Source organism: Conger conger, chromosome 2 (assembly GCF_963514075.1).
Source record: "Conger conger chromosome 2, fConCon1.1, whole genome shotgun sequence".
Classification (NCBI taxonomy): Eukaryota; Metazoa; Chordata; class Actinopteri; order Anguilliformes; family Congridae; genus Conger; species Conger conger.
The window spans coordinates 34,530,464-34,552,394 of NC_083761.1; the positions used below are offsets into that span (position 1 = coordinate 34,530,464).

At 40.3% G+C, this 21,931-nt stretch overlaps 1 protein-coding gene across 2 annotated transcripts in view; it reads right to left on the reverse strand.

Moving 5' to 3' along the window:
• The window catches only part of cfap119 (cilia and flagella associated protein 119), a 116,834-nt gene that overhangs the window by 36,695 nt on the left and 58,208 nt on the right, over positions 1-21,931 (reverse strand). Inside the window, exons 5-6 of one of the 2 annotated variants that reach the window (XM_061232468.1) lie at positions 8,306-8,419; positions 3,720-3,780 (exon numbers count right to left, since the gene is read on the reverse strand). In XM_061232468.1, coding sequence (XP_061088452.1) covers positions 3,720-3,780; positions 8,306-8,419 — 175 coding nt within the window. Of the gene's footprint in view, positions 1-3,719; positions 3,781-8,305; positions 8,423-21,931 lie in introns of both variants that reach the window. The other variant, XM_061232467.1, reaches the window with a different exon arrangement.

The following is a 21,931-nucleotide window of genomic DNA, read 5'->3' on the forward strand; positions in this document are numbered from 1 at the left end:
TTATATTTTGCACATCCCTTCTTTCTCTACACTTTGACCTTTCCATCACTTTCGTAGAGGTTAATCTTGGTCTCCATAAAACCTTGTTCTGGAACTTTTGTGGTTCATCTCTGTACTTCTTTACGAATTGTTCTTGCCTTCTGATTCTTACTACTGATGAGTGTTTTGCATCTTGTGGTATAGCTTCTATGTTGCTGCTCTCTAAGTCTTCTTGGAATGGTTGATTGAGATACCTTCACCCCTGTCCCGTGGAGATTGTGATGTCACTCACTGATGTTTTGGGGTTTTTCATCACAGCTCTCACAATGTTTCTGTCATGAACTGCTTTCTTTGGTCGACTTATTCAATGTCTGTTGCTCAGTATGCCAGCGGCTTCTTTCTTTTTCAGGATATTCCAAGCTATCCCCAATGCATGTGCAATGGCGCTGATCGATTTACCCTCTTCAAAAAGGCTTTCTTTTCTCCCAAAGTCTTCATGGTCTTCATGTTGGTTTTTCTAACACAAATGCAGTCTTCACAGGCAAAACCAAATGCTTAAACTAAGAGTAGACATTCAGAACTATTTATTGTTTAATGACTCAATCTAACAGGATACATCTGGGCAACAAGAAACATCTGTCAGTCGCATGTTCCTCACCTAAAAGTTGGGTGATCCGATACAAAAGGTGATATGTTCTTTAACAAATCTAGATAAAAATCCAAGGAAATAGAGCTGAAATTTGGATCTGTGAACTCAATTTTCTTCAATGTATAGCAAGAACAAAGGAATTGACCTTGTTGTTCCAATAATTTTGGAGAGGACTGTACACTCACTGAGCACTTTATTGGGTATTTATTAGACTTATGTTTTAGACTTCTACCGCTGTAACCTATCCACTTAACGTTATGATGTGTTGTGTGTTCAGAGATGCTCTTCTTCATACCACTGTTGTAATGTGTGGTTATTTGCATTACTGTCACCTTCCTGTCAACTTTGACCAGTCTGGCTGGCTCCTCACTGGATTTATTTTTATTTTTTGCAAACTCTATAGACTAGTGTGTGTGTGGAAAATTTCAGGAGATACTCAAACCACCCTCTCTGTCACCAACAAACATTCCACGGTCAAAGTAACTTAAATCACATTTTTTCCCCATTCAGATGGTTGATCTGAACATTAACATATACCCAAGTATACACACAGACAAGACATCCACATATCAGCAAGGCACAGGCACATCAGCTTGCAGTGCACCCACCTCCCATGAACCACACATCCCTCAGGCTATAGCCACAGCTGCACAAACACTGAGCAACACTGAGCAACCAGGGCACTACCGAAGCAGCTCCAGTCAGCACTGAGATTGCTATATTAATAGACTCTAATGGGAAATTGATAAATGAGGAGCACCTATTCCCTGGCAATGGTAGGGCAGCCATTGGGCCCTTGAGCAAGGCTCTTAACCCTGCATTGCTCCAGGGGAGGATTGTCTCCTGCCTAGTCTAATCAACTGTACGTCACTCTGGATAAGAGCCTCTGCCAAATGCATTTAATGTAATGTAAAGGTAGCAGCCATGAAAATTGTTCAGATGTATACCAATTTTTTTTTTAATCATATAAATGAATGACTGGGTCTCACTCATGCTACTCTCCAAATTCAAATGTCATTACTTTCCAATAATTAATGCTCTGAAAAAGAACAGCCAGAAAATAACACTGTCACACACTCAGTGTATGACAATGTAAAGAATAGATAGAGGAATATCAGCACCCATTTATTTCAATCAGTATATATCTCCATATCTTAATTTGAAATATACACATGTATTTCTAAATGTTTTCTAAGCTGTTTAATTTAATCTAGTCTTGAATAACACATATGTGGGCTTTATTGATTGAGTGAAGTCGTTATGATTACAGATAGTTAAATTGATACATCACCCCATAAATGAAAATGTCTTAAATAGCCTAATGCCTGAATGAATCCATATTGCTTAGTAGATTCCGTACTGGTCTTAATACCAAAATCAATGGAAAAAATATGAACTAGCCCAAACACTTCCCTGTCTTTACCATTCATTTGGGATTGAGCAAGGTAAGGTATCTATGGAAAAGATCCTTTTGAATGTGAATTCATTCATTCATTCATTCATTCATTATCCTAACCCGCTTATCCTGAACAGGGTCGCAGGGGGGCTGGAGCCAATCCCAGCATACATTGGGCGAAAGGCAGGAATACACCCTGGACAGGTCGCCAGTCCATCGCAGGGCACACACACACCATTCACTCACCCAGAATTGGGTTGAATTGCTGGAGGTTTACATGCCTGATACGCACTTCCTGTTTTATGGTTTTGTGGTGGAGCTGGAGGGAAGGAGACAAACAGAGACCTGTGGTTGTGTTTGGAGTTGTTTGCTCCATTTACTGAGTTGTATGTTCTGTGGTGTGTAGAGAAAGAAAGCATATGTCATGTCTTTAAGTGTTCCCCATGTTTTTTAAAAACCCATAATATATGCAAGGTAAGACGGATTTGCTCCTCAGGTTAAAAGCTTTGATGCTGTTAGGGGACAGAAATACATTTTCGTCTGTCATTTTATTAAAGCAAGAACCTTCATCTGGAGGGCCATTGCATAGTTCACAATTGGACACAAGTGGGAAGGGATCCAGTTGGTCCACGTAGGGACCAATGACATAGGTAACGGCATGTATGAGTTTTAATTTGTGGAATTAGCATAAAAGATAGGAGCAGAGGGAAGCAGAATGTTTTTTTCTGTAGGAGACAGGGGTACAGGTTTATGGGGCTTTGGGACTTCATTTGGGACAGGGGTGAGTTGTTGTGTGTGATGGCTACACCTGAACAGGAGGAAAATGTTTGGACTGGTTCAGCATGTGCTTAGGGCAGCACAGGATTATTTAAACTAGGGACTTGGGGAGCAGGGATAGACAGTGAAATTTTTAGTTCATTTTTCCAATCACACATACATTTTCACACGGATTTCCAAAAATATTGATAAATGGACAAGGGTTAATGTCCTAATGGACAATCTACCTATGACCAAGACTCTGAGTGCGACCGTGAAGGGGATCCTTAAGTTACTCACAGACCATGAAGTAACCACTAGTAGCAACATGCAATAAAAATAAGGAAAAGGTTCCCTGGCAAACTGCCAACATAAGGCTACCCTGAAACAAGGGAGCGAGAATAAGAAAACAGAAATAAAGCAGGGGAATTCTGACACACGACTAAGATCAACCAAATAACAATCCACCTCGTGCTGCTCTAGTAATCCCAGGAGCCCAGGATTTATGACAAGTGCAAATCAAGTGAAGGCGCAGGGGAAGACGTTAAAATGTTTGTCTTTTCCCATTTCATTAAATAGTAGGGTTTTTTGGTAGCCAATTGTACCTTATATTCCAATTTTCAATGTTAACTGAGGATACGCTGTCAACAACCCCATCCCTTGGTGGCCTGGATGGATCTAGTGATCCAGAGAACGAAATGCCTTCTTAAAGCTGTAAGCCCATGACCATGATTCTGAGGCGCCTGGGGCGCTATTGTGCGAATCAATCATACTAACCCTTGCCAAGTCCCTCGGAGTGGCAAGCCAATTATGCTGCCAAACTTGCCAGGAATCGAACCCCGGTCCTCTGTGTGCAACTGTAATGAACCAGGTAGGTAACCAGGTAGGGGTAGTACCTGGAATAATAGTGTTTTTGCTCTGAGCTTCAGGCATTCTTACCTGATGATCCTGAGATGGTGCCAGAAATTTCGGAATGGGAGAGAGACAGGGTTAATTGCACCTGCAAAAAAAAAGAAGGGAGGGGGGGTGGGAGGGATGTATGCAGATTTTATTTCCGAACTCTGTCACATTCTCTGTCATACAAACTTTCATTTTAAAACCCTTACATAACAGAATCCTGTGTATAAAAAAGACATTTGTAATAAGAAAAAAATTTCTTATTTTATATACTTTTTCAAAATAACATTCCTTTTCAAATTCACATTAAATGTTCCCTGTCCAAAAAAAAAATAGAAACTAGAAACTAGAAAAAAATGAGTTCCCTGTCCCAGCAAAAGGTTTTCACCAAAAGGGTGTTTTAGTATATATTTATTGTAGAAAGAAGATTCCAAGTGCAATTTAGAACATACAGTGCTGTGAAAAGGTTTTTGCTTTATTATTGCATATTTGTCACACTGAATGGTTTCATATCTTTAGATAAATTGAAATATTTGACAAAAGGAACCTGAGTAAACACAAAACACACATATATATAATATATATATATACATATATATAAATGTATTATTAATTTAAGACCCAAATGCCCATATATATCACCTATGTGAAAAATTATACCATTGTAACAATTGCACCAGTTTCGAAACAATTATTTCTATAATATCCTATATTTCCTATATTTCCTATTGCAGATCTGCTTTAGTTCAGACAAATTGGTAGATTTCCTAGCATGAACTGCTCATGTTTCAGGTCTCGCCACAGCATCCCTATTGGGTCAGGACTTTGACTAGACCACTGTTTCTTTTTAGCCATTCAGATGTGGACTTCCCTTGTATTTTGATTTATTGTTTTGCTGTATAACCCAATTACACAATTCAGTCATTTCTGGTACAGAGCAGAATTCATGGTTCCATCAATGGCAAGTCGTCCAGGTCCTGAGGTAGCAAAGAATCCCCACACCATCACACTACCAGCACATCTGGCAATATGGCTTGATGCCCTTACTGTGAAATGATATACTAGGTTTACGGCATCCATCCATCCATCCATCCATTATCTTAACCCGCTTATCCTGAACAGGGTCGCAGGGGGGCTGGAGCCTATCCCAGCATACATTGGGCAAAAGGCAGGAATACACCATGGACAAGTAGCCAGTCCATCACAGGGCACACACACCATTCACTCACACACTCATACCTATGGGCAATTTAGACTCGCCAATCAGCCTAACCTGCATGTCTTTGGACTGTGGGAGGAAACCCACGCAGACACGGGGAGAACATGCAAACTCCGCACAGAGAGGCCCCGGCTGACGGGGATTCAAACCCAGGACCTCCTTGCTGTGAGGCGGCAGTGCTACCCACTGCACCATCCGTGCCACCCAGGTTTACAGCAGACATTATTTATTTATTTTGTTTATCAGGGTCAATTGACATTAATCAACATCTTCAGTTTCAGCTGATGAGCTCATTTTCATCTGGAGTCCCTAACCTGCATGTCTTTGGACTAATGGGACTGATGTTGTCCAGATGCACTCATCTCTCCATAGAACATCATCCCAAAGGTCTTGGGGATCATCCAGTGGCTGTGGTCAATCAGCTGAATGTAATTATCAATTAAATGTGGTTCATTTGTTGGTTGAGTAACTTAAAACTCCATTTACACTTGGTTGTTTCATGCGTCTTCAATATCTGGATAATACCCGGATAGTGATTAGCCACATAAAAATACAGGTGTAAATTGCATTAAGATGCATTACAAATCACCCAAACCACTTCAGGAGGTGGTCTGAGACACATTTGAGATGGATGTTATACAAGTGTAAATGCATCCAGCTCTCCAAGATGCATATCCAACCAAGGATAGACAAGTCTGGAAACAGGGAGATATCGAAAGTGTGGATAGCACTGGCGTTCTACTATATTTTCCCAGGTAGCTAATCAACAAACGTCTTCAACCTTTTCAGTGTCCCTTGCAGTTCACGCTCACTCTCACTCTCACTCTCACTCTCACTCTCACTCTCACTCTCACTCTCACTCTCTCATACATAGCTCTCTCTGGTATGGTGGTTCCCTGGTCTCAGCCACCTACTGCAGAAAAGAGCACATATTTAACAGCCTGGACTAATTCCAAACGTAGTCCAGACATTTAACAGCCTGGACAAATTCGAAACGTAGTCCAGGTGTGCCTACTTAACAAGAAGGTGTGGTCCTTGGATTCCCCTGCTTCCTTCCTGCAAACCATGCCCTTGCCACAATACCATCATGTGATTTAGCCGTCCTCCAAACTGGAACACATGCAACTTCACAATGACAACAAGCACGGAAAACACGTATGGTTTTTGCTATGGCTGCAACCGGGGTTACTAGACCAGCTTGGCCATGCTTTTAAATTTAAAATGTATATCCGGATACTATCAAGATACAAGTGACATGAAATTATCAAGTGTAAACGGGGTCTAAGGATGCAATTACTTCTGTTACTTTTTAGACTTCTACTGCTGTAGCCTATCCACTTAAAGTTATGATGCATTATGTGTTCAGAGATGCTCTTCTGCATACCACTGTTGAAATGTGTGGTTATTTGCGTTACTGTCACCTTCCTGTCAGCGTTGACCAGTCTGGCCATTCTCCTCTGACATCCCTCATTAACAAGCCGTTTCTGTCTGCAGAACTGCTGCTCACTGGGTTTCTTTTTTGTTTTTTGCACCATTCTTTGCAAACTCTAAAGAATAGTGTACGTGAAAATCCCAGGAGATCAGCAGTTTCTGAGATACTCAAACCACCCTGTCTACCACCAACAATCATTCCATAATCAAAGTCACTTACATCAGATTTTTTCCCCATTCTGGTGGTTGATGTGAACATTAACTGAAACTCATGACCCGTATCTACATGATTGTATGCATTGCACTGCTGCCACACAATTGGCTGATTAATCACATGAATAAGTAGGTGTAATGAAGTCAAAATGTTCCTAATGAAGCACTAGGTGAGGGTAGGTGCTTGATAATGTTTTGTCATTAAATAAATGAAATAATTCAAAACATGGGTTTGTGTTTACTTGTTTTTACGTTGTCTAATATTACATTTTGTCAAAGATATGATACCATTCAAACCATGTGACAAATAAGCAAAAATAGAGTCAGGAAGGGGGCAAATGCTTTTTCACAGCACTGTATGAAATACTCAAGAAAACAATGGAATTGTAAGCTTGATGAGAGGAGGGAAGCCTGAGCTACAATAGATGTAATTTGGATGTGAAACCTTGGGGAGGTTTGCAGCTTTCTAATAACTGACAATTGGAGAACTCCCTAAGTACAAAAAATACATAGAATTTTGGTTTAACCATAGTCTCAATGAAGCAAATAATGAAATAAATGAATGAAATAAAATGTGAGATTTAATGGTGCTTGATGACTTGACACATGAGCATGAGCCAAATTTATGAAATGTATCTGTGCAGTAAAGCACCATGAAGAAATCATACACACAGTGCAATCCATATGTGTTTGGGCAGTTGTAAAATGTCTGTTCTTTTGGCTCTGTTCTCCAGCACATTGAATTTGAAGTGAAACAATGAATATGAACTGCAGACTTTTAATTTGAGGGTATTTACAGCTATATTCGGTGAATTGTATCCCTTTTTATAAATAGTCCCCACCATTTTGGGGACCAAAAGTAATTTCAGTTTCTGATTAGTCAGGTGTATTTAATCACTTCCTTGGTGCAGGTATATGGATGTTCATTATCTTGTCTTAATTCTAGGCTTTTGATTTCCTTTGGATTCTGTTATTCTGTTATTGACATTTGTCAACAAGGGGAACTGAGTTTTGCCAATGATACTCAGGGAAGCCATTAAGAGGGTGAACAGTCAGAGCCAAAGGGCAAACCATAGGCTTACCAAAATAACCAACTTACCAACTATTTGGGACTATATAGTCCAACTAATATTAATTAAAAGAGAGCAGTGGTGTGAATTCCGAAGTTTACAGAAGCATTTTACCTTCTCAAATTCAATAAAATGCTTCCAAACTCATTGGACAGTGCTTCATCCCACAGCAAGCCAATGAACCCAAACATACACCAGTGCTCTCTTTCTCCTTAATGGTGTTCTGGAAAAAAGTATTGTTTGGCCTATATAACTGTTTTCTTACTTCTCATAATGGTTTTCTTTACTTTTATTGCCTGGTCCAATAACAGACTCCAAAGGTGATCAAAAGCTTAGCATCAAGACTAGATACTGACAACTTTCAGAACCTGCAATAAGGAAGCAATTGAATATACCTGACTAATCAGAAACAGCTGATAAGCCAACTGTCCCATAAAATCCGTGAACCATGTAGAAAAATGGATGTAAGGTAGCTCGATATGGATGTAAATACTCTCAAATTAAAGGATACAGTCTACACTTTAACCTGATATTCATTGTTTCATTTCAAATGCATATAGAGTATAGCATCAAAAGAACAGAAATTGTACCACTGTCCAAATACTTATGGACTGCACTGTGAATAATTTAATAGAGCCATAGAGATGCCCATACTTTAAAAAATGAACACCATTTTTACATAACTGTACAATCACCTGGGCTGTGAAAATATATTTATAGAGTGAAAAGTGTCTGAAGTAGGTGTTGACCAGGTACGACAAGATCTGGGTCATCTGCTCAGAGTTGAAAAGGTCAACCCGAAATGGAGGCTGCTGGGGAAGAGAGAAAGAAATCAAAGGTCATCATCACAAACTACCCTGAAACCTGTATTAGAGTAACTCAATCATGTCTTAAGACATGTGCACTTTACTCAAACTTCCACACAACTATTACATGCACTTTCACTGAAAAGGTGTCTCCAATTCTGAGTTAAGTGAACTCTGGCTGGAGATGTACGTACATGCTTTATGAGTCATTATCATTATTATGGGTGCCTTTTCAGTCCCCAGGAAATACCTCCTCATATTTGCTGTAAAATGTATACATTTTTTTAAATCTGAAAAGCCTTCAATTATAAGTCTTCTTTATCATATGAACAGAAACCTATGTATCTTAAATTATCGTTTTTATTTTAACCACTTTGCTCTGAGTACAGGCATCTGTTTTTACCATGTCCCCACAAGAAAATTATCAATTTCTACAAGAAATATAAGCTATAAAAGAATAAGATACATAAAATATTTCCTCATTATTTAATTGAAGTTAAAACTGCTCTAATCATACATGTTTATTTAGAACACAGTCAAGTGAAGTAAAATTATAAAGAAAATGAATAAAATGTAAACATTTCTAAGCATGTGATATAAAAGTCAAAATCCTGTTCATATGTCAGAGCTCATACCAGCTAAATCATTATCGCTATGGCTAACATGGTAGAAAAATGTCCCCCATGTTGGGTATAAACAGGCTGGAATAGGCCACTACTGTAACAGGGTGGAAATGTATAGAAAATATAGGAAATTAATTATATACAATGAGATGCATATAATATTTGTGATATATATTCATGATTAAAACCATTTTCTCTGTATAAATGAAAGATAGTAAAATAGTATGCTTTTGTTGGCTCCGCTGCTTTGTGCTGCTGAAATGCAGTGGTGGTACAGAACACGGAGAGATTCAGACCCGGAAAGTAACTAAGTAATACTTTATTTATATAGTATCTTTCTAAACCAATGGTTACAAAGTGCTTCTCAATAAAATACTAAAAAATACAAAACATCAACGAACAGGATAAAACAGAAAACACAATAAAAACAAGATAAAATATAAAGATAATAATAATAAATAAATAAATCATATTGATGAAGTAATAACAAAGAATGGCAACCCCAACAATAATCAGGGAAAGCAAGGGAGTAGAAATGTTTTTAAAAGTGCCAATGGAGTTTTAGAGTTGTATGGTAAGAGTGTAGGGTCAAGAACAGAGAAAGTCTCCTTCAATTTAAGTCTAGCCCTCGGGGTGACTAGCAGACCTTGGTTGGAGGACCTCAGGGACCTCATACTGGTGTAAGGAGACAGCAGCTTATACAGTCCCCTACAAAAGTATTGGAACAACAAGATCAATTCCTTTGTTTTTGTCATACACTAAAGACAATTGAGTTTGATGTCAAAAGATGTACATGAGATTACAGATCCAAATTTTTTTCCTTTTATCTTTATCTAGATTTGTTAAAGAACTTAGAACATAGCACCTTTTGTCTCAGACCACCCAATCTTTAGATGAGGAAAAGTATTGGGGGCTCATGCAGTAAGAGCAGTCGTCTGGCAGTCGGAGGGTTGCCGGTTCGATCCCCCGCCCGGGCTGTGTCGAAGTGTCCCTGAGCAAGACACCTAACCCCTAAATGCTCCAGACGAGCTGTTCGGCGCCTTGTATGGCAGCCAATCGCTGTTGCTGTGTGAGTGTGTGTATGAATGGGTGAATGAGAAGCATCAATTGTACAGCGCTTTGGATAAAGGCGCTATATAAATGCCTGCCATTTACTATTTACCATTTAGATTAATTGGTTAAACAATAAATAGTTGTGAATGTCTATTCTTGGTTTTAGCCTTGAGTTTTTCCTGTGAAGACTGCATTTGTGCAGATGAACCAACATGAAGACCAGAGAGCTGTCTTTGGGGGAAAGCAAGACATTTTTAATCTTAGAAAAGAGGGGAAATCCATTGCACAAGCATTGGGGATAGCTTGTGCAACAACTTGTAATGTCCAGAAAAAGAAAGAAAATGCTGCCGTAATGCGCAACAGACATCGACCAAGGAAAACAACAGCAGTTGATGACAGAAACATTGTGAGAGCTGTGAAGAAAAACCCCAAAACATCAGTCAGTGATATCATAAACAATCTTCACAGGGCAGGGGTGAAGGTATCTCAATCAACCATTTCAAGAAGACTTAGAGAGAAGCAATATAGAGGCGGTACCACAACATGCAAACCACTCATCAGTAGTAGGAATCGGGATTATAATTCACAAAGAAGTACAGAGATGAGCCACAAAAGTTCTGGAACAAAGTTTAATGGACTGATGATGCCAAGATTAACCTCTACCAAAGTGATGGAAAGGTCAAAGTGTGGAGAAAGAAGGGATCTGCTCATGATCCAAAACATACAAGCTGTGAAGCACAGTGGAGGAAATGTCATGGCTTGGGCTTGCATGGCTGCTTCTGGAGTGGGCTCACTAATGTTTATTGATGATGTAACTCATGATGGTAGCACACATTACAACAGTGGTATGAAGAAGAGCATCTCTGAACACACAACACATCATAACTTTAAGTGGATAGGCTACAGCGGTAGAAGTCTAAAACATAAGTCTAATAAATACACAATAAAGTGCTCAGTGAGTGTACAGTCATCTCCAAAATTATTGGAACAACAAGGTCAATTCCTTTGTTCTTGCTATACACTGAAGACAATTGAGTTCACAGATCCAAATTTCAGCTCTATTTCCTTGGATTTTTATCTAGATTTGTTAAAGAACATATCACCTTTTGTATCGGATCACCCAACTTTTAGATGAGGAACATGCGACTGACAGATTTTTCTTGTTGCCCAGATGTATCCTGTTAGATTGAGTCATTAAACAATAAATAGTTCTGAATGTCTACTCTTGGTTTAAGCATTTGGTTTTGCCTGTGAAGACTGCATTTGTGTTAGAAAAACCAACATGAAGACCATGAAGACTTTGGGAGAAAAGAAAGCCATTTTGAAGCTTGGAAAAGAGGGTAAATCGATCAGCGCCATTGCACATGCATTGGGGATAGCTTGGAATATCCTGAAAAAGAAGGAAGCCGCTGGCATACTGAGCAACAGACATCGAATAAGTCGACCAAAGAAAATAACAGCAGTTCAGAAACATTGTGAGAGCTGTGATGAAAAACCCCAAAACATCAGTGAGTGACATCACAATCTCCACGGGACAGGGGTGAAGGTATCTCAATCAACCATTCCAAGAAGACTTAGAGAGCAGCAACATAGAAGCTATACCACAAGATGCAAAACACTCATCAGTAGTAAGAATCAGAAGGCAAGAACAATTCGTAAAGAAGTACAGAGATGAACCACAAAAGTTCCAGAACAAGGTTTTATGGACTGATGAGACCAAGATTAACCTCTACGAAAGTGATGGAAAGGTCAAAGTGTGGAGAAAGAAGGGATCTGCTCATGATCCAAAACATACAAGCTGTGAAGCACAGTGGAGGAAATGTCATGGCTTGGGCTTGCATGGCTGCTTCTGGAGTGGGCTCACTAATGTTTATTGATGATGTAACTCATGATGGTAGCACCGAGATGAATTCAGAAGTCTACAAAAACATTCTGGAGAAGCATCACAAAAGAAGAATGTTACAGTTTGGTGATGTCAGTGGGTCACAGGCTTGATGCAGTTATTGCAATACCAGGAAATGAAAGCTGAATTCTGAACTCTTGTCTCGTGTTCATCTTTTTATCTTGACCCCAAATGTATTCAGTGTATTGCAAAAACCTTGCGGTTCCAGTAGTTTTTGAGAGAACTGTAGTGGGGAGATTCTCCATGTAAAGCCCTGTATGGAAAAATGAGAATTTTATTAAATTAATTCTGTAGGCCTACCTAAATAGGCAGACAATGAAGGGAAGCAAGCATAGGGGCAATATGCTTTTAGTCCTGGTAGGAAGGCGAGCTGCTGCATTTTGGACCTGCTGTAAACAAGCCACAGCTCCTTGACTGAGGCATGTAAACAGGGAATTACAATAGTCTAGTTTGATGATACAAAAGAATGAATAATCTTTTCTGTTTCCTGAAAAGACACAATGTTTCTCATTTTAACAACATTTCTTAACTCGAAAAACCAGGATTGAACAAGCGTTTTAGTATGCAAGGCGAAATTGAAAAATGATCAAAAAGTTATTGGAGAAATGTCTAACATTAAGGGCTAGAGGACCTGGAGTTTGTTGCACTTTCCTAAAAAGTTCCTCAGGACCAATAACAAGGATTTCTGTTTTTTAATCATTCAATATCTGAAAGTTATAAGATATTTAGTGGCTATAAGAAAATTAGTTAGATTTGTCAATCTACTGAAGTCCTTGCTTTTCATAGACAGATACAGATGTGTATCATCAGCATATGACATTAGATGACCCAGGTGAAGCATATGAAGACAAAATAATATTGGGCCACCCCACAGGCAAGCACAGCGATGGAGGGCATCTTATGACCAACAGACACTGACAATTTTCTGTCAGACGAATAAGATAAAACAGTTAAGAACAGTATAAGGTATCCCAACCCAGTCCCTACACCTACTAATTAAAATTCTATGGTCAACAGTATCAAAGGCTGCAGTGAGGTCCAGGAAAACTAAGACTGAGATCTCTCCAGAGTCAGCATTCAATAAAATATCATTCAGCACCTCAGAAGAGCAGTCTCGGTGCTATGTTTGGACAAAAGCCTGACTAAAAGTTATTTTAAAAGAATATTCTTGGTTTCTAAAAAGGCTTGCAGTTACTTAGAGACCTCTTTTTGTAATGAAGGCAACTTGCAGATGGGTCTATATGTATTGCTTACAGTTTGATCAAAGCTTGGTTTTTTGAGGAGAGGTTGAACACAAACTAGTTTAAAGCTTACCCAGCCAATAACATGATTACAGTATACGATATATAGACACCAAGAATAATGAATGAACCAGAACATAAACATATACTATTGAATTGGAGTTAACAAAGGAAAGAGGGGGAGTATGAACAAAGCAGGGATATGTTCACACCAGGCAAACACTAGCCGGAATGACATTTGTAAGTGGCTGATTAGATAATCACCTAAATAAGTAGGTGCAATAAAGAAAAAAAGTCATTGGTGAGTGTATATAGGACAGAGAACAAGGGGAAGCGATAATCAGGAAGTAACAACAGGTGAAAACAGACTACGGAAAGAATAGAAGGTAACAAAAGGAAACAGAGACAGAGAAACACAAATCATGACAGTTGGTTACTTCTGGGGAAACAGAGTTTTCATGATAGTGAATGCTTTACGAGACGAAAAAGGGCACTGCTGCCCCCCTACTGCAAGTACGTCAGACCTCTGTGGATTAGTGCACTGCCACCTGGTGGTCGTTGTTCACACAAATTACATTAATTACTGAGGAAAAAAACTAAAAATCTCTGCCTGCTTGGCAGATCTCCCTAGGCAGAAGCATCAAATGACACACACAACCACTGTATCAGCCAGAATAACTTTTAATGTGACATTGTACAGTATATCCCATGTGTACCATGCACTTATTTGGTCTTATTCAGCACTTATCAATTTCTTCTGGAACATTCATTACATATTAATGTGGTGATATGCAGTTAGTACAGACAAAATATAGACCATTTCCACTCGACAATCAGATTAAAAATATAAACAGTAAGAAATGTTGGATTCACCAACCTTTGACATTTCGAACGTGCCCCAGAGCTGTTTAAACTTGCCCCGTAGTTGGCACACGTTACATTTTCACTCCCGCTACTTTTGACTGAACTGTAATTTTCAGGAATGTCCTAGAACTGTACCAATGGTCTATAGTCATAGCATAAAACATGTATCTTCTTTCTGGATTAAAAATATTTGCTCTAATGTGTAGATATTATTTAATTCGCCGAAAGAACAGTATATTACCGTTTTCGTAATTTCTGATACAACAACATATCCTGTAGGCATTCATACATGTTTATTATTTGAACTAAAGTAGGTTTGTGTGTGCTACTAAATTTATTTGCTGCTATTAACTTTTTCAACTCATTAGCACATGTGCTACTCGGGAGAAAGGTTAATGGAGAGCCCTGCCCTACAGGACATGCTGTGGGTATCAAACAAAACTTCCTTGTCACATCACCAAAAGAATGGGTCTAATTCCTTTCATTTTCATTTGGTGCGGATCACATAAGTGATTCATTTGAGCATACAGCATACACTTGCTTCTGTTTACTTGTTCCTGTTTGCTGACACTGTTTCCTGTCTGCTGTTCGAACCAGAGGTGTGTTGGATTACCCTACCAGCGTCCTATATTATCCACAAGCAAAGGGATTGAATACATGCAGATAAAACTAATAAAAGTTTTACGAGATCTAATGACGGCTTTTGGCTCGCTGGTATCGCCCATCTCCCATCATGTGCTTCCCTCTCCTTCTTGGAGTCTCCTGCTCTGTGTGCACTATGTTTAGCTATTTCTTATCTGCAGTTAATGATAACTTTACCTGTGATAAGTGTAGGTTAAATGCTAGGCTGACGGAGAAGATTTGAAAACTAACATCCATCCATCCATTATCTGAACCAGCTTATCCTGATCAGGGTCACAGGGGGGCTGGAGTCTATCCCAGCATACATTGGGCGAAAGGCAGGAATACAACCTGGACAGGTCGCCAGTTCATCGCAGGGCACACACACCATTCACTCACACACTCATACCTATGGGCAATTTAGACTCTCCAATCAGCCTAACCTGCATGTCTTTGGACTGTGGGAGGAAACCAGAGTACCCGGAGGAAACCCACACAGACACGGGGAGAACATGCAAACTCCGCACAGAGAGGCCCCGGCCGACAGGGATTCGAACCCAGGACCTCCTTGCTGTGAGGCGGTAGTGTTACCCACTGCACCATCCGTGCCGCCCTTTGAAAGCTAACATCCAGGTTCTGGATGCACCAGTTAGTCTGTCTCCAGGTAGCACCCCAGCAGTGCCTTTGCAGTAAGTTGGGTGGATTAGTTTGGGAACGTAGTTCAAAACTACATAGCCACCAGTGCACCAACGGCCCATTCACGTTTCCAACAGGTTCTCCCCATCAGCAACGCACCGGCTGTAAAACCTGTTGAAAGAACTTGTGAACGTGAATTTAGCGACACCAGCGACTATAGTATAATGCATTCTTGGGGCTAGGGCGATTGACATCGAGGCAAATTCAAATCACTTTCTAAAATTGTTATTCAGCGCTAACAATGTTCGATTGCAGCAATCGGAGATCACCAAAGATCAAATTGGTGTGGATGTCTAGTTCAATTATTTGCTCTGGTCCCATCCCCTCTCCGCGTGGTGATGAAATCTACAGCAGACTGACGTCACTGATGGATCAACACTGGTTGTCTGTTTGGTGCCCTACAAACGGTATTGGCTTCATAGACAATTGGAATACCTTTTGGGGGAGGCCTGGTCTTTTGAAAAGAGATTGTATTCACGCCTTGTGGGAGGGTGCCACTCTTCTCTCTAGAAATGTATCATGTAGTCTCAGAAATTCTATTTCTTGACACACCAGAGCCAACGCCAGGCAGCAGACCTTCTGTCTTACACAGATTTCTGCTTGTTCCCAAGAACTGCTGCCCAGGTTTCATACTATTGAAATAGAGTCTTTACCCCAACCTAAGCCTTGCTAGGAAGCTTATTAGGGGTGTTTGTATGGCTAATATGAAATAAATCAGACCCTGGCATTGTACATAATGCAGTTAACCAAACTGAGCTATCAGATCACTAACTCCTGAAGCAACTCTTGTAAATTAATTAATTACTGATCACCAAATTTAAATTTGACTGAAACTTGACTTAAAGCTGATGAATATATTGCCAGAAATGAATCCACCCCTCCCGGTTACAGTTATGCTCATGCTCCCTGTCTGATGGGTCGTGGAGGGGGTGCTGCTGTTGTATATAATTCCAATCTCTATGCTACTCTGAAATCAAATTTAACTTTTTTGAAGTGCTTGTTCTCAGTTTTACACATCCAGAGAAAAAAGTCAGTTTTAGCCTTGTAATTGTATACAGGCCACCAGGGCCATACAGTGGTTTCTTACTTGAAGGTGCAGATTTCCTTTCCAGCCTTGTTGTTAATTCAGATAAAGTAGTAATTGCAGGGGATTTTAATATTCACATGGATAGTGAAGGTGATTTTCTCAGATCAGCATTCCACTATCATTGTCTTTTGGCTTTGATCAACATATACAGTGGGAGCAATAATTATTTGATCCCTTGCTGATGTGACTGTGTAGAATTTTCATCACAGGTACATTTTAACATTGAGAGACAGAATATCACAAAATAATCCACAATAACAACATCATATAAATTTTATAAATTTATTATCGTATTTTTGCATGAAATAAGTATTTGATCCCCTACCAATCAGCATTAATTCTGGCTCCCACAGACCAGTTAGTTTTCCCATTAAGAAGCACTCCTAATCTCAACTCATTATCCAAAACACCTGTGTCAACTCGTTACATCGTTATGCAGCTGTATAAAAGACACCTGTCCACACAATCAATCAGATTCCAACGTTTCCACCATGGCCAAGACAAAGGAGCTGTCTAAGGACATCAGGGACAAAATTCTAGACCTGCACAAGGCTGGGATGGGCTACAAGAAAATAAGCAAGCAGCTTGGTGAGAAGTTAACAACTGTTGGAGCAATTATTAGAAAATGGAAGAAACACAAAGTCACCGCCAATCTCCCTCGGTCTGGGGCTCCACGCAAGATCTCGCCTTGTGGGATATCAATGATCATGAGAAAGGTCTGGGATCAGCCCAGTACTACACAGGAGGAGCCTGTTAATGACCTGAAGGCAGTTGGGACCACAGTCACGAAGAGAACCATCAGTAACCATGATGGATTAAAATCCTGCTGCGCGCGCAAGGTTCCTCTGCTGAAGAAGGCACATGTACAGGCCCGTCTGAAGTTTGCGAAAGAACACCTGGATGATCCAGAGGAGGCTTGGGAGAAGGTGATGTGGTCAGATGAGACCAAAATAGAGCTATTTGGCATCAACCGCCGTGTTTGGACGATTTCACCGTGTCGAGGGGAGGATGAATGGGGCCATGTACCAGCAAATTTTGGGCAACAACCTCCTTCCCCCAGTGAGAGCACTGAAAATGGGTCGTGGATGGGTCTTCCAACATGACAATGACCCAAAACATATGGCCAAGGCAACAAAGGAGTGCTCAAAAAGAAGCATATTAAGGTCCTGGAGTGCCCTAGCCAGTCTCCAGACCTAAATCCCATCGAAAATCTGTGGAGGGAGCTGAAGCTTCGAGTTGCCAAGCGGCAGCCTCAGAACCTTAAGGATTTGGAGAGGATCTGCAAAGAGGAGTGGACCAAAATCCCTCCCAAGATCCGTGCAAACCTGGTGAAAAACTACAACAAATGTCTGACCTCTGGGCTTGCCAACAAAGGTTTCTCCACCAAGTATTAAGTCCTATTGTTCTATGGATCAAATACTTATTTCATGTGAAAATATGATATAAAATTAATGAAATTTATATGATGTTGTTATTGTGGATTATTTTGTGATATTCTGTCTCTCAATATTAAAATGTAGCTATGATTAAAATTCTACACAGTTCCATTCTTTGTAAGTGGGCAAACCTACAAAATCAGCAAGGGATCAAATAATTATTGCTCCCACTGTACATCAGTCCATGGGAATCATAACCATACTCTCGATCTGGTCTTAACTTATGATACAGAAATAGCAAATATAGCACTCATGCCTAAAAATGTTATCAGACCATTATTTCTTTCCAATTTTCACAAGTCATGTGTCACCAGATCCTACTTTCTACTTTAGCTGTAAGCTTTCCTCCAGGAAATTATTTTTATCAATGAGCTCCCAGCCTCATTTGTGCACTGTGGGAATTTTCTTGGCTCCAGACAAAATGCATACACAGTTTACATTAACTCAATTGATCAGCTGACCGGCAACATAAATAATGTACTTTGCAGAACCCTGGATACTATCCTACCTCTTAAGAAGAGAAAAGCTTGCTGTAAGAAATTAGTTTGTTGGTACAATGACCTTGTGTTCTCAAGCAAGCTTCATGCCAACTTGAGCGCAAATGCCGCTCTGCCAAATTGCAGGTACTCCTCCATGCCTGGAAAGACAGCCTACTAACCTATAAACATACCCTCTCCACAGCACGTTCATCATATTTCTCTACCTTAATTGATGAAAATAGAAACAATCCTAGGCACCTGTTTATCACTGTTGCCAGACTAAGAATCATGTTGATCCCTGTGTCTCAATCTCGTTTAGTAGCAATGATTTCATGAATTTCTTTGATGACAAAATTATAAAAATTAGGGACAAGATTCAAAGTTCTTCTACCACCCCTCCTATATGGTCTGCCCTTCCATCCACTCAACACATAGATGCAGAATCTTCACATAGATGCAGAACTCTTTTACTCCAATAGATCTCATTGAGTTTAATACCATATTTAATTCTTCAAAAGCTTCTACTTGTCTTACTTCTACTAGACCCTATCCCAACAAAACTATTGAAGTAGCTACTACCAGTGATTGGAACACCACTCTTACATATTGTCAGTGCTTCTGTAGCATCTGGACACATACCACAGACTCTTAAACTTGCAGTCATACAACCCCCTTCTCATGAAACCAAACTTAGATGTGAATGACTTGTCTAACTACAGGCCCATTTCAAACCTCCAGTTCCTGTCTAAAATACTAGAAAAGGGCCTTTCAAAAGAACTTTGTTAATGTCTGCACCCCAATTATATATTGGAAGTTTTTCAATCTGGTTTTAGAACCTTCCACAGCACTGAAACAGCCCTGGTCAAAGTACTCAATGACCTACTCCTCGCTTCCAACAGTGGCTACATCTCTGTACTTGTGCTTCTATATTTAAGTGCAGCATTCGACACAGTTGATCACGTCATCCTGTTGGATAGACTCCATGGACAGGCTCTCTCTTGGTTTAGATCATACCTATCCGATATCAATTTGTGCATTTTTTCAATGACTCCTCTTATCAATCCATGGTTAGATATGGAATACCACAAGGATCTGTGCTTGGGCACTTGCTTCCCCTGGGACAGGTTATTCACAAACATGGCATTAACTTCCACTGCTATGCTAACGACACACAGAAGTTTGTATCTATCGGTCAAACCTGAGGAAGTTATGTCAAAAATGGAAGCTTGTCTTAAAGATGTAAAGAAATGGAGGAATCACAACTTTTGCTAAACTCAGATAAGACAGAGATAATGGTAGTGGGGCCCAAGTCCCTGAGATGTAAATTCTCTGACAATATGGCAAACATTGATGGAATTTCCATCACTTCAAGTGCTATCATCAAAGATCTTTTATCCAGATCTTGCATTTGATACACATTTTTATCACTTGAAGAATGTTTTCAAAATTAGGAAGATACTGTCCCTAAATGATGCTGAAAAGCTAGTCCATGCTTTTGTTACCTCAAGATTAGTTTACTGCAATGCTCTTTTGTCTGAATGCAAATTCCTCTCTGAAAGGGCTCCACCTAATTCAAAATGCATCAGCTCGTATTCTTACTAGAGCAATGTTAGCTTCACTTCACTGGTTGGCTGTTAAATTCCGAATAGATTATACGATACTACTTGTGACATTTAAAGCCTTACATGGGCTTCTGTACTTGAAAAATTTAAATCAAACAATTGATTTGCTCAATAACAAAGACCAATAGGTAAAATGATTAGCCTACCAGTTAATTCTGAGAATGCATTACTGTTCTTTACATCATAAACATAAAATGTAAATTCATAGGCTCGGCCTATGTATTAAATGTTACACAATTTTATGCCACAAAGAAAACTGATAGCCTAGACGGCTACACACAATCACAATTAATATCATTATTTAATTGCTTGACTGATAATCAAAAATTGAAAACAGGTTGAGAGTTATCAGTTTTCCCTTCATTCAACGGTACGCAACTGCTTTGATACGAAGAACACGAACACACCCACATGCGACCGATTGTGGGAGGCCACAGTGATGCAACGTGATTTCATTGCAGGATGTGTGACTTCAGCCTAAGCCTAAATGCCTTGGGGATGCAAAAAATCCTCCTACAGGAAAGGCTTCAGCATGCTTCAAACAAGCCTCTTAACGCTAAAACACTAATTTCCTCTAGAAAATGTGATATGTGACAGCAAAGTGATGTGTGATTGCTATTGCAACTACTGCTAATAGTATGACGTTTAAATATTTATAAGCTGGTGTAAATACAGGTGTACCTAAAAAAGTGATCTGAGTGTATATTAACATTTTGATGTATAATATATGTGCAGTGCAAAAATTGCACAACAACAAAAAATGTAAATTCTAACTGTCACCACTGTAGAAACATTCCTCCATTGAGTCCCATGGAAACCTTAAATATCTCAGAAATTAATGGGAATATTGAAAAGCTGATAAGCAGATGGGGTCAGGACACAGGTGATGGTGAAGGGGCCAATAAACCTGGGGGCAAGTTTGTGACAGACTGAGAGAGCCAAACTTTCTGGCACACAGAGTAGAGGGGCAGTGGGAAACAGAGGTGGCTCGTAGCCCAGAGAGCAGGCAAAATGTGACAGTCATGTGGAGGACACTGGAAGCACAGCATCTTCTCCAACTCCTGGTATATTTGCTCCGTCTGTCCATTGGTCTGGGGGTGAAAACCAGACAACAACTAGGCCTTGGAACAGAATGCCTTCCAGAAGTGATTGGAGAACTGAGGACCATGGTCTGTGGTCACCTCCAGGGGCAGCTCAGCTTTTTTCGAGGACGGTAATTTTGGGAAAGCTACAAAGTGAACAAACTTAAAACCGGTCCACGATAGTGAGGACCACAGACATCCCCTTGGTGACCGGTAGGCCAGTAACAAAGTCCAGGATAACGTTGGATCAGGGCTGACGTGGAACAGGCAATGGCTGGCGGAGGCCCTGGGCCCGCTGATTGCTGGCCTTTCCTCGAGCACACTCAGGGCGTGCAATGATTAACTCGACTGCATTTTGTTTACAGGTTGGCCGCCAGAAATGGCAGCCCAGGAGGGCCGCCATGTGACTGACTGCAGAGTGACAGGCAAGAGGGGAAGAGTGAGCCCACTCCAGGACCTGGGATCAGACAGCCTCCCACACGAACAGGTGGTTAGCAGGCTTGTCGTCCGGAGCTGGATAGCTCGTCAGGGCTTCCTCCACCATGCTGATGATGTCAAGCTGGATAGGGGCGCCAGGGTACTGGGAGGCAGGATAGTTGCTGGCTCTTTATCTACTTGTGGGGGTGAGTCCAACCCGGAGAGTGCGTCAGGTTTGATGTTCTTTGAGCCAGGCCGGTAGGTCAAGGTCTGTAGCGAAGTGGTTAAGGTAAATGACTGGGACACGCAAGGTCGGTGGTTCTAATCCCGGTGTAGCCACAATAAGATCCGCACAGCCATTGGGCCCTTGAGCAAAGCCCTTAACCCTGCA